Source organism: Urocitellus parryii, chromosome 4 (assembly GCF_045843805.1).
Source record: "Urocitellus parryii isolate mUroPar1 chromosome 4, mUroPar1.hap1, whole genome shotgun sequence".
Taxonomy (NCBI): domain Eukaryota; kingdom Metazoa; phylum Chordata; class Mammalia; order Rodentia; family Sciuridae; genus Urocitellus; species Urocitellus parryii.
The window spans coordinates 16,261,951-16,279,454 of record NC_135534.1 but is presented as its reverse complement, the minus strand read 5'-3'; the positions used below and the strand labels follow the sequence as shown (position 1 = coordinate 16,279,454).

At 37.3% G+C, this 17,504-nt stretch overlaps 2 protein-coding genes across 2 annotated transcripts; both read right to left on the bottom strand.

Annotated features, from left to right (window-relative positions):
• Positions 1-1,862: 1,862 nt before the first annotated feature.
• LOC113195152 (olfactory receptor 5G9) lies at positions 1,863-2,807 on the bottom strand. Its single transcript, XM_026406573.2, has one exon. The coding sequence runs from the start codon at positions 2,805-2,807 to the stop codon at positions 1,863-1,865; it is 945 nt and encodes a 314-aa protein (XP_026262358.2).
• A 12,922-nt stretch (positions 2,808-15,729) lies between these two features.
• Positions 15,730-16,676, bottom strand: LOC113195164 (olfactory receptor 5G25-like). Its single transcript, XM_026406587.2, is given in 2 exon segments — positions 15,730-16,641; positions 16,644-16,676. Coding segments are annotated over 2 exon segments (945 nt in total).
• Positions 16,677-17,504: the final 828 nt, after the last annotated feature.

The window sequence follows — 17,504 nt, the reverse complement described above, 5'->3', positions numbered from 1 at the left end:
TATGCCATCTTCTGCTTATTTCTTTCAAAAATAAACAAATAAATATGAATTGAATGGAAGAATTTGTGAGCTATGGTATGTACGGTAGGAATCCATTCAATAACCTCCTGTGGGCACTATTTCTGACCCTCTGGTTTTCTGGCTCATGACTCATTTTTTCCCCTAATCCATCTATCTTCATCTGCATCCGGCTCCCGGCACAATCTGCTCATCTCCTCTGAACTCAAGCGACTCTCTCATCAGTGCCTGTAAAAAGCGACCTCTAGAATACCTGCAATACTCAAAGCAGCTTCTCCTATCCCTGGTGGAGAAAGCAAGGATTGTGACACTCAGCAGTGGATTCCATCTCTTTGCCTCAGAAAGCCCTAGCACACCCTGCCTCTCATCCCACCCTCCCAAGTGGCAGGAGCTTAAGATAAATCCACACCCTGGTTTTCCCTTGCATGACTTCTTGAAGGTGTCTCATCCTGCTTTTAGCCCCCACCCTCCCCATTCCCCCACCACACACTCAGGTATAAATCTTGACATAGTCTGAACATAACTGTACATTTTTATATCATGCCCAACTATCAGGACTAAAGAAACACTGCAGACCCTGGTTTTATCAAATAGACACTTTTCAAGAATAATTTTATCTTCTCTGAAAATAACTGTAATCCTTCTTGAATTCCTCAGCATATTTGCAGATGGTAAAGAGGTGTTAAAAGTACCTTTGAATTCCATTGCCTTACAATTTGGAAACAACAACAAAGACCAGCATGAAAACAGGCTATAATTTTTCTACATCTTAGTTAACATCTGACTTCTCAATAACTGTTGTCTCTGAGTTTTTAGAATTTTTCTGATTTTTCTCATTCATTTTTTTTCATTTTATGTTTAATTTCTATAGTATGCTATTCCTATTGAATTTTATCTGGAAGAACTAGCAAAAAATAGATATCAAATAATAAAGTAATAGCTGGGATAGCTTAAAGAGTCAAATACACAGAGAAATACCTGGAACATGTTATCAATATTTGCCTCTTGGTAAAAGAGTATGATTATAAGGATTTTGTGTTATTTATGTATTTATTTGGTATTGGAGCTTGAGCTTGGGTTGATTTACCACTGAGCTACATCCCTCAGTCAGTTTTGGAGGGGTTTGTGGGGTTTTTTTTGGGGGGGGGTTGTTTTGTTTTGTTTTTGTTTTTGTTTTTTTAAGATGGAGTTTTGCTAAGTTGCTGAAGCTGACCTCAAACTTGCAATCCACCTGTCTCAGTCTTCTGAGTCCCTGAGATTACTGGCATGTGCCACCATGCCCAGCAGGGATTTTACTTTTATTATTGTTCTTCTTTTGCTTCTCTTTATTTTCTTCCTTTTTTTTGGAATGATTATGACAATTTATTTTAAGAAAAATAAAGAAAATCTTCATAAAATACAATTTTTAAAATAGATATGAGAAATTCCTTCAGTTAAAAACGATCATTTACAGACCTAAATAACTTATGCTGTTTGATATTTTCAGTTCTGCACAAAGGGATGGGGAACATATGTTGCTGCCATGGATGTTCACATTATTCCAACTGCTATAGCTGTATTACCAGCTATGTGGTTCCACCATGCATCGAGTCTTATTGCGTTTCCAGTAAAAAGGATGTTTAAAAGAAGTAGAAATATTCTGACTCTTGAGTGCCTAGGAGTTTTGAGGGTGTATAGGGACATGATGAGATGGAGCTTAAAATATTAAATAGTAAAATAAAAATCATGTGGAAGGAGAGATGACATCCCCCCCCTCCCTCCAAATTCTGCAAAAGGTTTGGCGCCCAGGTAGTCGAATCACATCCAGAAGGTTTTTCCTTTGCTCTGTTTTCTTGGATGTGAGTTTAATTCTTGATGAAAAACTTCCCCTTGGTGATGGTCCTGCCCACGGCAGCTTTGACTTCTTTATTCCTCAGGCTGTAGATGAGTGGGTTCAGCATGGGGATCACGGCCGTGTAGAACACCGACACCACCTTATTGAGGTCCAGGGAGGAAATGGCACCGGGGCGCACGTAGATGAAGAAGAGGGTCCCGTACAGGATGGACACGGCCGTCAGGTGGGACGAGCAGGTGGAGAAGGCTTTGCGCCTGCCCTCGGCCGAGCGGATGCGCAGGATGGCCACGAAGATGTACCCGTAGGAGACGATGATGGTCAGGCTGCTGACCACCAGGACAGCTCCGGCCACAATGAACACCAGCAGTTTATTGACGCGGATGTCAGCGCAGACGAGGGAGAGGAGGGGGGACATGTCACAGAAGAAGTGATTGATGATGTTGGAGCCGCAGAAGGGAAGTCGAAAGGCGGCCGTGGTGTGAGTCATGGTGTTCAGGAAGCCGACAGCGTAGGGTCCGGCCACCAGCTGTAGGCAGAGTCTCTGGGACATGGCGACCGAATACAGTAGGGGGTTACAGATGGCCACGTAGCGGTCATAGGCCATGGAGGCCAAGAGCAGGCACTCGATGGCCACGAAGAAACCAAAGAACCACTGCTGCAGGGCACACCCCAGGAAGGAGATGGCTTTCCTCTCCGAGAAGAAGTCGGTGAGCATCTTGGGACCCACGACCGACGAGAAGCAGATGTCCACGAAGGACAGGTGGCTGAGGAAGAAGTACATGGGGGTGTGCAGGCGCGAGTCCACCCGGATGAGGAGGATCATGCCCAGGTTCCCCGTCATGGTGACCAGGTAGAAAAGCAGAAAGAGCAAGAAAAGGAAGACCTGCAGCTGAGGATGGAACTTTAAGCCTATGAAAATGAACTCGGTGATCCTTGTGCGGTTTTCATTGGCCATCAGTAGGTTTGGGTCTCTGTGGTGAGAAAAGCCAAGAATTTATAAGGCATGCAAGGATCTTAAAACCGTAACATGATGCAGAGGAACATAAATTAGGAATATTGATTTTTAAAGAAAATTCTAAATAAAATGCTAGCCAATCAAGTGTATGTATCACAGTGCTAAAGAGTAATATGACTTAAAGAGAAAATGGATGTTTAAGAAAAGTTTGTGGAGCTGGGGATGTGGCTCAAATAGTAGCGCACTCACCTGGCATGCGCCAGGCACTGGGTTCCATCCTCAGCACCACATAAAAATAAAATAAAGGTACTGTGTCCCCCTAAAACTAAAATATAAATATTTAAAAAAAGAAAAAGAAAACTTTCTGTGTTAGAAAACCTATGCAATCATTCACTACCCTTATAGACTAAATGGAAAAGCACGACTCTCTCAATAAAATTTGAAAAAAGTAATATAATAAAATGATACTGTCAGAAAGTGTTTCAAACTAGAAATAAAAAGAACTATTATTTAATGAAAAGAAATCCCCAGTGAATACATGTGTGCAATGATAAAACATCAGAATCATTCATCATTTGTTAACAATGGGCACCATTTGTGGACAAAATAATTATCCACATAGAAAAACCTAGAAGAAGGAATGGGAATATAACTCAGTGGTACAAGCAAGGGCCTAGCGTGAGTGAGGTCTTGGGTTCAATTCCTAGTACCTGCAAGCAAGCCAAAAAGAAAGAACAAACGAAGAAGAAAACCTAGAAAAAAAATGAGACATGTTTTTTAAAAATAAAAGTTCAAAAATAGTATAACAGATGAATATGAAAAATCAAAAATAATTACATATAAATTATAACAGGAAAAATACAGATAAGATTGAACTGATAAAATAACTGAATAAGTCTAGTAAGAAATCTTCAAGATTTGTGCGAAGCAAAATATACACTATGCAGGCTGGGGTTGTGGCTCAGCAGTAGAGCACCCACCTCAAATGTGCGAGACCCTGGGTTCGATCCTCAGCACCACATAAAAATATATGAATAAAATAAAGATACTGTGTCCAACTACAACTAAAAAATAAATATTAAATATATATATACATATATATGTATATATATATACACACTAGTATGTGTGTGTGTGTGTATATATATATACACACACACACACTATGCAACTTTTACTGAAACAAAGAAGTAAGCAACTAAATAACTGGAAAAAATACATTTTGTGTACTCCAGCATAAATATTCACTTTCTCCTTTAAAAGTTTTTCTGCTCTCACTGGGAAAGTAAGCACCTGCTTGACCATTTTTCAAGCTGGTCTAACAGACGAAGATCAAGCCAACTGTGAAGTTAGGAGGAAACTGTTTATCCCATCCATATGTTGTAGCTACAAACTGTCCCAACAACCCTCTCTTTTGAAAGATTGCTATTTTTTCACACAGCTAGTAAAAATTTTTGGATCAAAATTATTTCAGTAGATGAAACATTCTTTCTGAAGGATCTGTGTCACTGACATAGGGAAACAGGGTGGATTTTCCACAAAGGTAGAGTGTCAGGTAGGGGCTTGAGGATGCATTACTCCACATCTATCTTAACTTTGCAGTTTCCAAGGAAACAGAGCCTCATATCTGCCTTATTTCTAGCTGAGATTGATTCCTTTGCATTCAGCTCTGCTTTGCTTTGAACCTCTTGAAAGCTTTTTTGATATAACTTTCACCTAAACTCAACCCCTGTCAATGACTCCATTTTTCTTTTGTTCAGTTAAGACACTGACAGTTCTTAGGGTGTGTGGTCTTTCTCATTGCAAAGGATCAATAAAGCTGATTTGGTCAGAAAACAGACTGACTCCTGGTTTTCCTAGGCTGATTGAGTAAGGATACTCACCAAACTATTTCAAAATTGAATATGCAATTCCAATCATAATCTAACAATAAGTTTTAATGAAACAATCCAATTTTAAAATATGGAGAAGTGCTCAAAATTTGCCAAAATGATTTTTTTCTGTCCATTTTTTTTTGTCATTGTTGTTGTTCTACTTAGTTGTGCATGACAGCAGAATGCATTTCAATTCAGTGTATACAAACAGAACGCAACATTTCAGTTCTCTGGTTGTACACGGTATAGAGACGTGCTATTCGTGCAATCATACATGTACCTAGGATAATGATGTCCATCTCATTCCACCATGTTTCCTACCCCTATGCCCCCTCCTCACTCGCTCTTTTGTCCAATCCAAAGTTCCTCCACTCTTCCCATGCCACCAGCATCATAGATCAGCATCCACTAATCAGAGAAAACATTTGGCCTTTAGTTTTTTAGGGTTGGCTTACTTTGCTTAGCATAATATTCTCCAACTCCATTTATTTACCTGAAAATGCCATAATTTTATTCTCTTTTAATGTTGAGTAATATTCCATTGTGTATATATACCACAGTTTCTTTTTCCATTTATCTATTGAAGTCATCTAGGTTGCTTCCACAGTTTAGCTATTGTGAATTCAGCTGCTATAAACATTGATCTGGCTTCATCACTATATTATGATGATTTTCAGTCCTTTGGGTATAGACTGAGGAGTGGGATAGCTGGGTCAAATGGTGGTTCCATTCCAAGTTTTCTGAAGAATCTCCACATGCTTTCCAAAGTGGTTGCACCAATGTACAGTCCCACCAGCAATGAATGAGTGTACCTTTTCCCCCACATCCTCTCCAACATTTATTATTGCTTGTATTCTTCATAACTGCCATTCTGACTGGGATAAGATGAAATATTAGAGTAGTTTTGACTTGCATTTCTTTAATTGCTAAATATATTGAACAGTTTTTCATGTATTCGTTGATCACATGTATATCCTCTTCTGAGAAGTGTCTGTTCAGTTCCTTAGCCCACTTATTGAATGGGTTGTTTGGTTTTGTTGTTGTTGTTCTTGTTGTTGTTAAGTCCTCTGAGTTCTTTATATATCCTGGAGATTAGTGCTCTATCTGATGTGAATGGCTAAAACTTTGTTCCCATTCTGTAGGCTCTCTCTTCACCTCAATGATTGTTTCCTTTGCTGAGAAGAAGCTTTTTAGTTTGAATACATCCCATTTATTGATTCTTGATTTTATTTCTTGCACTTTAGGAGTCTTGTTAAGGAAGTCAAAGCCTAATCTGATGTGATGAAGAATTGGGCCTACTTTTCCTCTATTAGGAGCAGGGTCTCTGGTCTAATTCCTAGGACTTTAGTCCACTCTGCGTTAACTTTTGTGCATGGTGAGATATTGAAGTTTAATTTCATTTTGTTGCATATGGATTTCCAGTTTTCCCAGCACCATTTGTTGAAGAGGCTATAATTTCTCCAGTGTATGTTTTTGGCACCTTTGTTTAGTATGAGATAACTGTATTCATGTGGGTTGGTCTCTGTGTCTTCTATTCTGTACCATTGGTCTTCATGTCTATTTTGGTGCCAATACCATTCTATCTTTGTCACTATTGCTCTATACTATAGTTTAAGGTCTGGTATTGTGATGCCTCCTGCTTCACTTCTTTTTTTTTTTTTTTTTTTTTGCTAAAGATTACTTTGACTATTCTAGGTCTCTTACTTTTCTAAATAAATTTCATAATTGCTTTTTCTTGTTCTATGAAAAATGTCATTGGAATTTTAATAGGAATCGTATTAAATCTGTATAACAATTTTGGAAGTATGGCCATTTTGACAATATTAACTCTGCCTATCCAAGAGCATGGGAGATCTTTCCATTCTCTAAGGTCTTCCTCAATTTCCTTCTTTAGTGTTCTGTAGTTTTCGTTCTAGAGGTCTTTCACCTCTTTTGTTAGATTGATTCCCAAGTATTTTATATTTTTGAGGCTGTTTTGAATGGGGTAGTTTTTCTGATTTCTCTTTCAATGAATTCATCACTTATGTATAAAAATGCCTTTGATTTATGGGTATTGATTTTATATAAAATACCCATACTTTCACTCATTATTTTATATAAAATCAATACCCATAAGCCAAAATGATTTTAAAAAAGAAAAACAAAAGAGGGAGTGTTCTATGTCAGATGTCAATATTAATTATGAGGCTGCCATAATTAAAAGAATAAGGCATTGTTCATAGAACAGAAAAGGAAAGGTATAGAAAAGAATAGATAAATCAGGAAGACTAAAAGCTGACCTAAGCATATATACCAGTCCTGTATAACAAAAATAAATGTTTATTTATGAGCAGTGAAGAAATCATTTCTTTGACCTATGTAACTAACCCTGGACAGTGAGACATTGGGAATCTTTTGGTGGGAAAGTGCTTGCAGAGGGAAACACCCATTTACAGTTGACTCCTATTGATAAGGAGAATTCCTTGCTTGTCATGGGATTTACTAATTCAAAAGCCTTGAATTCAAATCCCAACCGCCAGAGGTAGAAGAAATTGATGTGAACTGATAAGCACCAACCAAGCTGTTTTGCCCACAAACTTTATCCTTTATACCTTGAAGAAGGCTTTTCCCAGTGAACCCTTTGAAGTTTACACCTATATCATAAACATGCAGACTTTTGCTCATTATTAAGCCAGACTCCATCAGGCTGGTTTATCCACCATGTCCAGCTTCCACTCATAATTGAGTCTTTGTCTTTATTTTTATAATTTCTAATTTTCCTAATCCGACCTACCGCTTGCGTTCAGAGAACTATTCACTCACCATTCAGGTCTTGGCAAAAGGAAATGAAAATAAATTAGTCATCAAAAGGTATTACAATATTTGAATACATTTGAAAACACAAGTGATGTTGAATATCTATCAAACACTACTAAAACTAAAAACAATCTTATCTGTCAACATAAGACAAGAAACAGTAAACAGAATTATTATTTTGTTATGGAATGGTCTTCTTAAATAAAGCTTAAAATCATTAAAAAATGAAGGAAGTGTGAAGAATTGTACTATCCCTTATAAATTTAAATGAAAGTGCACTCTATGTAAAATTAAGATATTCAGACAGGGGAAAGCATTACAATACCCACTGCAAGGAGTTAAAACCAGAACACACACACACACACAATATATATATATATATATATATATATATATATATATATATATCACATACCATTAACAAATAGCATCACAGCAATGGACAAGAACATCCTACCATGAGACACCTACAGAGTCCAATAAGCATGAAAAATGCTCAGTCTTTCTAAAAACAGACACCAAATTAAAACAGCAATATACAATATACAACTTCTACCTATCACATCTACAAAATTTTGAGAAATATGAAAACATAAAGTTCTGAGGAGGCAATGAAAGTCATGATCAAGGATACATGAGGTTCGGGGCCTCTGTCTGGCAATTTCCTACTAGCTACATTTAATTTTTTAAGTGTTTATCTGATGAGTCAGAAAATTCCACTAGTCTCCACCCTAAAGACACATACATACACACAGGGGAAAAACAGGGATGCCCATGCCACCATTGTTTAAAATGATGCAAAACTGGAATCCACATAAATATTCTCTGAAACAATCACAGCAAAATAAACTTACTTGGGTATACTCATTTAATAAACACTGTACCAAAGTTTCAATATAAGGTGATTTTAGACATGCCAACATAGTCATTTTTTAAATACAGATTTAAGAGAAGAAACTTACAGAATTATGAATACAAAATTACATTTTAAAAATATCAACATTTTATCTAATGATAATTATTTAAATGTGTGCACAAATAATACAAGAGTGTGGAAGAAAATACAACAAATTAGCAGATTAAAAAAGACCAGGAAAATGCATTTGGTGAATAATCAGATGGAATCCTAGCTTTACTACAATTTTAAGATGTTTAAGACAAGTGTAAATGTATTACCTTTGTTTTAAAAAAGTAATCCAAAACCACACCAAGAAGAAGAACAATCTAAAGCAATTCCTTAAAGTATTGCAGCAATTACAAAAAGAGCCACAATCGATCAGTCTGGGTGAGGACCAAGAAGAGGCAAAAAAATCTGTGAATCCTTAACAGGTAGGAAGGTGGGGGAATTACAAGCTATGCCTTTAGAGCTTTAGATTTCTAAAATTCTAGTATACTAACAGAACTCTAGCCCCCACCTCGCCCTTTAAGAAAACTGACTCTTCAAGCTGTGTACCCAAAGACCACAGAAACTGTGGCAAATTGAAAATCACTTTCTGCCATATAGTGCTAAAGATTGAGTGTGACTGGCTTCATGATACAGAAGATTTGGGGGTACAGTGAGTGTGAGACTAGGAACAGCAATTGTGCAGTATTCGGGGCTCAGCAGATTCTGCCCAAATTTCTTACCAACATCAGCGTATTTATGTGCGCATAAGTCTAGGTAAAGAACGAGGTGATCTGCATCCCATAAAGCAAGCAATCGAGGCTCGGAGTGTGAAGTGTTGATCTACGTCTCAGGGCGTGTATTTCCTAGAAGGTGGTGTGAGATCAACACTGTCCTGTGTGAATTCAGAGCCTCCAGGCTTTCAACTATACCACTTCTGCAAGAGGGAACCTCAGATCTCTCAAGGGCTTCAGGAAGAGTGAAGTTCCTGTACCGCAAGATGGCTTCAACTTGATCCTCACCTCTATATGTATGTATATTCAGACAGGGAAAACACAGTACTTCTTGATGTATTTCAATGCAATCTCTTAACCAGTTATGGTCTGATTATAATATTGTTCTGTTACTTTTTAAACATCAGTTATAATAGTTTTCTTATAAATCCCCTTAATTCATTTTGAACTTCTCAAAGTGTAAACAGAGAGACAGAAATGATTGTTAAGTGTCACCTACACTTACTTTCTAATGAGTTCCTTTCTTCTTTGGAGATATCAAAAAGAATTAAATTGATGTGGAGTATAGACCGTACCCCTTTGCAGCCCACAGTCTGTCCCCCACCCTTACCGGGTGCCACTGCACAGAGAAGTCAGAGCTTCCAGGAGTTAGTTTTATTCTTAATCTTCCTAAGGAACTAGTGGGAGTCCACTCTGGGGCAAATTAAGTGTCTTATTCATTTGCATTCATTGCAAAGTCCCCAGAAGCAGTTACATCATTTTCATTCTGGGAGAACATGTCCCCAAAGTTTGCCATACCTTGGGAATTTTGTTGTTAAGAAAGAAGTAAATTAAAGTTTTCTTGCTCTCTGGAGTCAACTTATTTGTTTTCCATATTTCACTGGATACTTTTCTTTTTCCTTATCTCCTTCAAAGACAAATAAATAAAGAGAAAACTTTTGTGAAATGATGAGACAACTCTTTGAGGGTTCCCCACAAGAAGTACCATGAAGTTTCTGGAAATGCTTAGCTGAAGTGCATTATAGTAGAGGATGGACCATGGAGATATCTTAGACCTCCTGCTCCAAACACTGTGCCCAAATGCTCTGAAACCAAAAGATGTAGACAGTGACATTTGCCCAGGTTGGGGCTTACCTACCAATGCTTAGGAGAAGTCACATCAAATAGTATTCCATTTCCAACCATCTTTAAAAATACTCATCCATCCAATCAGAACTTCTCAGTCACCTCACACGTTTCAGGTATCAATGTCATTGGAAAGATGTTTCTTGACATCAATCATCCTCATGAACACATGTGCACTGTCAGATGCTATTGGATCCTCATCCACCTTCATTGTTACCTTCTTTAGATAAGAAAATACACACATACTCAAACACACGTGCACACATATGCACACACACATGCATGTACATATGCACACATGTGTGTGCAACACACAAGCATCTTTCTCTTTTTAAAAATTTTTTTGTACCAGGGATTGATCCCCGGGTGTTTAACCACTTAGCCACATAACCAGTCCTTTTTATTCATTCATTTATTTATTTTGAGACAGAATCTCACTAAGTTGCTTAGGGACTCAGTTGCTGAGGCTGGCCTCAAACTAGTCACTGAAATTATAGGCATGTGCCATTGTGTCCGACCTCCATATTCTTTAATAACTTATCATTTGTTTTACTTCCAAATCTAGTATACTTCTTCGCCATTGATTGTAAAGTATTATCTCACAAGTTTATATAGTTTTTTTTTTCCTTTCTTCATTCTTGAATGAGGATCTACAATAGATAAACCCATAAAGTATTCATTTAGTAGAATTTTATACAGGTTAGATAAAATCTTATCTTTCACACTAAATCTTCATAACATGAACCTATGAACTTGGGGCTATGTGCAAGATTTCTTCTTAGACTTGAACATATCTACATATTGTCTGGTATCTTGTTAAAATATAAGTTCTGATTAAATTGGTGAAGAGTAAGTCTGTATGGGCTAATAAGTTCCCAGAGGATGCCAACCCTATACTTTGAGTAGGAAGGATATGATAGGTAAGAGGAAATAAGAGCCCCACAGGGCAATGCTGATGCTAGATCTGTTTCCAAGTAGCATTATCTTACTTGGGGAGGAAGCCTTACATAAAACAATAATGTGTACAATGTTCCCCCTGCTCATCACTGTAAAACGTATTCTCATGTCTCAAAGTAAGCGTCTGGAGAGCAGACGACTAAATCTGAGTTTTCTGATTGATTCTGATCCTGAATCTTCAGACACACCCATGATTGACAAAATATCTTTCGCCTTTTTAAGAGTTGGGTAAAATGTCATTTATTTTTTGAAAGACTGCTTGAGTTTAGCCACTCATACTTGATTTACTTCCCAGTACCAATGTGATAGTTCCTCACATTTTCTAGGGCAGACAGGGAAAACACTGCTTTGGAACATGTAAATAAGTTTTGTCATGTAGGAACAGATATTTTCTGAGCCCATCCTAACAAGGGAGGTTGAGCCAAGAAATACAACATTGATGCTGCATTTTAAAACTTGACCAACAAACAACACTTGAAAGACCATAATTCTTAAGTTCAGTGCTCAGTGAATTATTATCAAATAAAAATACCCATATAACCATCACTCACATCAGAATGGACACTCACCACCATCCATTCTCTGTTGTTCATATATTTTATAGTACTTCTAGTATTCCATGATACAAATATTGCACAAATGATTTATTATTTTACTTCTATATTCTTGGAAATATACCAGGGATCAAATTGCAATTGAAGTGTCAGGATGAAATTATACAAGAGAGAGTTTAAAAAAAACAGGAAATATTTTATTCAAAACCACTGCAATAGAAAAATGACATTGAACGCAGCTTTTCTGGAATAAAATGTAGAAGAGTTTTTAAACACTGGAGACAGCTAATGAGTACACTGGCGTATTAAGAAGGAGGTAGGTCAACTTGATTAGACCATCCATTTACTAATTGCCAAAACCCAAAATTAGGCTCCTATTTTCTCACAGACACTGGAGGACAGGGCACACTTCCTTAATGATTGATTACATATTCAAGAGACAACTCCAAAGTCCTTGAGAAAGATACTTCTGCACTGTATAACTGAGAGGAGGACAGGAAAAGATTCAAGCCTCAAAGAGACCAAGAAAGAATGGACAATTTCTAGTTTTCTAAAGTAAATATTCCAAGGAAAGGGAGGTCAAAGATCTCTAGTCAAGAAGTAGCTTGCCGGGCTGGGGATGTGGCAAGCCTGCGGCCCAGGTTTGATCCTCAGCACCACATACAAACAAAGTTGTTGTGTCCGCCGAAAACTAAAAAAAAATAAATATTAAAAAAATTCTCTCTCTCTCTCTCTCTCTCTCTCTCTCTCTATATATATATATATATATATATATATATATATATATATATATATATCTTTTTAAAAAAGAAGAAGAAGAAGAAGTAGCTTGCCTAAAGTTTAGTCAAGCTGAGAGTCACCGTAAGGTGATCTTGGTTGATAAGATACATCTCAATTAAAATGGCATGATAATCCAAGTTTTCTAAGTGAATAGTGTCAAACCCCTAAGTGTGTATGAGAGCCAATAATAATAATTATAGCTACTCAATGAGGATATAATAGTATCTCATTGCCTGTTTAGTTGTAATTTCCCTGATTTCTAGTGAAGTTAACAACTTTGTAATATTAGAGGGCCTAACCTGGTGTACTTTTTCAATAGGATGCCTGTCTTTTGTTAAATCACAGTATAATTCATATATCCTAAATAAGCTAGCTATATGTATTTAGATATATTTCCCACTATGTGGCTTATGTATTCATGATCTGAATGGTGACTTTCGATGTATCAAAATTATATTTAACATGGTTCAGGATATCATATCAATATTTTCCTTCAAGTTTAGTGTTTTTGTATTCTGTTTAAAAAATACATTTCCCTACCTCTAGGCACCACCACAGATCCTAAATACACTCTCTGATAGTGACTTCTACATTGTTCAGGTCCTTGCTGTTCACATCTTGACCTCCACTCCACCCCACCTAGTGTGTTCTTGGTTTGTGCTGAAAGACAGGGGTTAACTCCATTCATTTCATGCAAACATCCAATGAGTCTAATACCATGTTTTAAAAATCTCTTCATTCCTTGTTACCTTGCCATAAATAAAGTGTTTATGCACAGCATCTGTGTGTACTCTAATTATAAAGATAATGCATCTGTACTCTCTGCAATGCTAACAGGGTCCTTAGTCTATTCTTGATCCTTTCTTGACTACTACATATTCATAAGTCTGTATCCACCTTGATTTTATTCCTCAAGACCAATCTGGATATTTTGGTCATTTATATTTCCATATAAACTTTTCAATCATCTCAGTGTCTTAGGAAACTGTAGGCCTGGACTCATTCATTATTCTTTCTTCAATCCTGTAGAATATGACTTGACTGCTTCTGCTTCCATGATATGGGTGTTGATGTTTCGTCATGGTCTGTCAATGTGTCATCCCCATGTGACCACCTATGGCCCATTTTCCTTAACCTATTCTTACAGTCCATTTTTACATACAGAAATACTGGAGATAAAAATTCCATATGTTCTATAAAAGATGTGCTAATTATAACCTTATCCAACAAGCTTTTCCGGATCCCAAGCAATCAGAGCAATCACTCCCTTTGAAATTCAACAGCCTAAGACTGTGTGCCAAGATAAACAGGAGGATTGCAAGTTTGAGGCCCACCTTAGCAACTTAGCAAGGCCCTAAGCAACTTAGAGAGACCCTGTATCAAAATTAAAAATAAATAGGGCTGGAGATGTGGCTTGGTGGTTAAGTATCCCTGGGTTCCTTTCCAGGTATAGAGAGAAAATAGAAAAAGTGCAATGGAATAACTTTTTATCTTAGGCAACCAAGAATCACCTGTTGAAATGGTAACAAGATTTTTAACAAGCCACAAACATGATAATGTTTTTTAGTACTCATATAGTTCACAGTAAATCACATCTCCCAACACACCATTTCAACCCTCTCCATTCCAAAAACACCCATAATATACAGCAGAAAGGAAAATATCCTGAAAATTAGAAGCAGTGATTTAGCAAATTTCAATCCCTCTTCTGGGAAACACAACTTCTCTGTCACCATTTTGTGTAGGGTCCTTTCGTCTTTCTCTTATCCAAACAATGATAGCAGACTTCATGGAAAGCCACCCAGAAAAACAGATGGTCTTCATCATTCTCAATCCCTACCCTTTTTAAAGACATTTCTGTCACTACTCTTGCTAAAGTATAAAATCTTACATTCTATCTTGATTCTTTGATATTTTGACACAGAAATCTTTATAATCAAATTTATTTTGTTGTTTTTTAATCGCTTGTTTTTCCAACTCTTCTAATCTCTAAATTATATGAATACTTCTATTCCCACTCAATAGGCATAATAATGACTGGCACATAGTGGAAACACAAAATAATATTACACTAATTCACAATTGCAGAGTTCATTGAATCTCATTCCACCTTACATGAATATCATCTATCCCAAATATTTCCCCAAATCATTGATAAAGACAGCCAGCATTGGGTGCAGAAAGCATGATCAATAAACAAAGTAAAAAAAAAAAGAAAGAAAGAAATTCTAGGTTATTAAGGCTTCTTGCAAACTTCAAGTTCTATAGAGTAAAATTAAATTTCTCTCAATGAAGGTCTTCAAAGGAAAGGCAAAGTGGGGCTCTTGATGAGTCATCCATCTGTGTCAATCACACATTCCCCTCATTTCTGGCACCAGTTGCTATATTCCAGTAAAGGAACACAGAAATAGGGTTGAAAAAAATATTATATTGGGAGGGAAAAAACATGGAATCAATTATTAAGGTCATAGGAAATAAATTGACCCTTCATGGCTATCAGATTTGTCATCTCTAAAATGTTAATTAATGCCCTACCAGAAACACAAAAACCAATAACGATAGTAATACCTACTTCATGATTTTTTTAAAAAATGCACTTCAGGCTGTATTTTATGTACATAAATCATGAACTTGGGTGGCAGAATCCTGACAAGGTGTTACTATCACCACAGTGCATATGAAGTAAAAGGTCTTCAAAAAACATTTACTCCAAACATACAGATAGTTTTACAAAGTGTCAGGGTTCCATTATAGCAGAACAATACCATATGTAACCATTTATATTTTAAAGGACTCAAGAAAAATAAAATTTTTAAAAATTTGAAAAAAAATTAAAACACACACACAAAAGACCCAGCTCACAGGACTTGGTTCTGAGTACCAGCACTGAAGTACTATTAATCTCATAGGTTATGATTTTTTTTACATTTATTCAGGTTTTAATAAAGAATATTGATTTCCTAGTCATAAATGTAGGTATTATTTTCTGAATTTGATGATTATACAATCTCCCCCATCTCAGTCTGAATTTCAAAATCTCATTCTTGCTGATGAAAACACTGAAATAATAAAATTTGACCAAAGATTTTATAAGACCTAGCAATAAGACAACAATAAAGAGGGAATGTCATCTTAAAATTTGGACTCCTGTCACCCAGTCCAGGGGTTTGGGCTCCATCCCATGTCACATCTTCCCTGTGGTACAATCGGAACCCCACTCTATCTGCCAATAAGGAGCTTCCTCCTCTCCAACACTCTTCTGAATGAATCTTTGACCTCCTTGTTTCTCAGGCTGTAGATTAGTGGGTTCAGCATGGGAATCACTGCAGTGTAAAACACGGAAATCACTTTATTGATATCCAGAGAGAAACTAGAGCCTGGACGAACATAGATGAAGAAAAGAGTCCCATAAAGGATGGAGACAGCTGTCAGGTGGGAAGAGCAGGTAGAGAAGGCTTTGCGCCTGCCAGCAGCAGAGCGGATCCTCACGATGGCGACCCCCATGTGAATGTAGGACACCAAGATGATCACACCACTGAGGATTCCAAGGGCTCCAGCCAAGGCAAAGAGCAACATCCTATTGACCTGGGTATCCGCACATGCCAAAGAGATGACAGGAAGAAGGTCACAGTAGAAGTGGTTGATGATATTTGGACCACAGTACGGTAGGCAAAAGGCCAAGGTTGTGTGGGTCATGGCACTTACAAATCCCATGGCATAAGGCCCTGCCACCAGCTGCACACAGACACCCTGGGACATGATGAGTGTATACAGCAAGGGCTTACAGATGGCTATGTACCGGTCATATGCCATGGCAGCCAGAAGGAAACATTCTGTCACTATGAACTGAATGAATAACCCAAACTGGGCAGCACAACCCAAGAAAGAGATCACTTTTTTCTCCACAAAGATGTCAGTCAACATCTTGGGACCAGTGATGGAAGAGGAGCAGGCATCCACAAAGGACAAATGGCTGAGAAAAAAGTACATGGGGGATTGGAGTCGAGAATCCATCCAAATGAGGGTGATCATGCCCAGGTTTCCAAGGAGAGTACCAAGATACACTAGGAGGAAGGTCAGGAAGAGGAGCACCTGGTACTCAAGTGAATCGGTTAAGCCCATGAAAAAAAAAATTCAGTCACCAAAGTTTGATTCCCAGAATCCATTTTTTATTTAATCTGCTGAGAAAAAAAAATAAGACATTTTTATACAATCCATTCTAATTAAAGGCTTTTTAGCTTTGCACCTGAATTTTACTTGTTTTTTGTTTTTAAATTTACACAGAATAGGCTGACAGGCAACCATCTGAGTTCTACCCCGGAGGACCTGCTAAGTCTCTGCTAACCATCTCTGTGTCTGAGTTATTTACTGAACCTCCCTGGGTACTTCAGTGTCCTCTATAGTCAAAAGATGATTTGGGGGGCTGGGGTGTAGTTCAGTGGTAGAGCACTTGCCTAGCATGTGTGAGGTACTGGGTTCAATTATCAGCAACACTTAAAAATAAATAAATAGAATAAAAAAGTTATTTTTTAAAAAGAGATAATATTTGTCCAGAGTTGGAATTTAGCAGCTAGAAGTGAAGTGTGGAGGCTCTCTAAGGGAGGTCCTCTCACTTTTCCATGTTAATTATCTCAAAACACCCATTTCAGAGAAAAGGACATTCCACAAAATCTATGAATCCAAGCTGGCATCTACACTCACTCCAGATTAACTATATATAGGTATGAATAATGTAACCTCCTTTCGGCTCTTTTAGATTCTATAGAAACTTCCAAATTGTACAGAAGATAACTATAGATGTCTCAAGGACAGGAGAGAAGGCTGAAACAGGGAACAGAGCTTTGGGACAGGATCAAACAGCTCACAGTCTCTCTTTTGGGACACACATTGTAATATACCTCATCCCCTCATGTCACAATACTCATTAATTCAGTGTAAAACACAGAAATCACTTAATTCAGTTACTCTCCACTGAATATTGAAATCCATCAAAG

What these genes read in the sequence shown, in the direction of transcription:
- LOC113195152 (XM_026406573.2), bottom strand. Translation starts at nt 2,807, where the DNA reads ATGGCCAATGAAAACCGCACAAGGATCACCGAGTTCATTTTCATAGGC.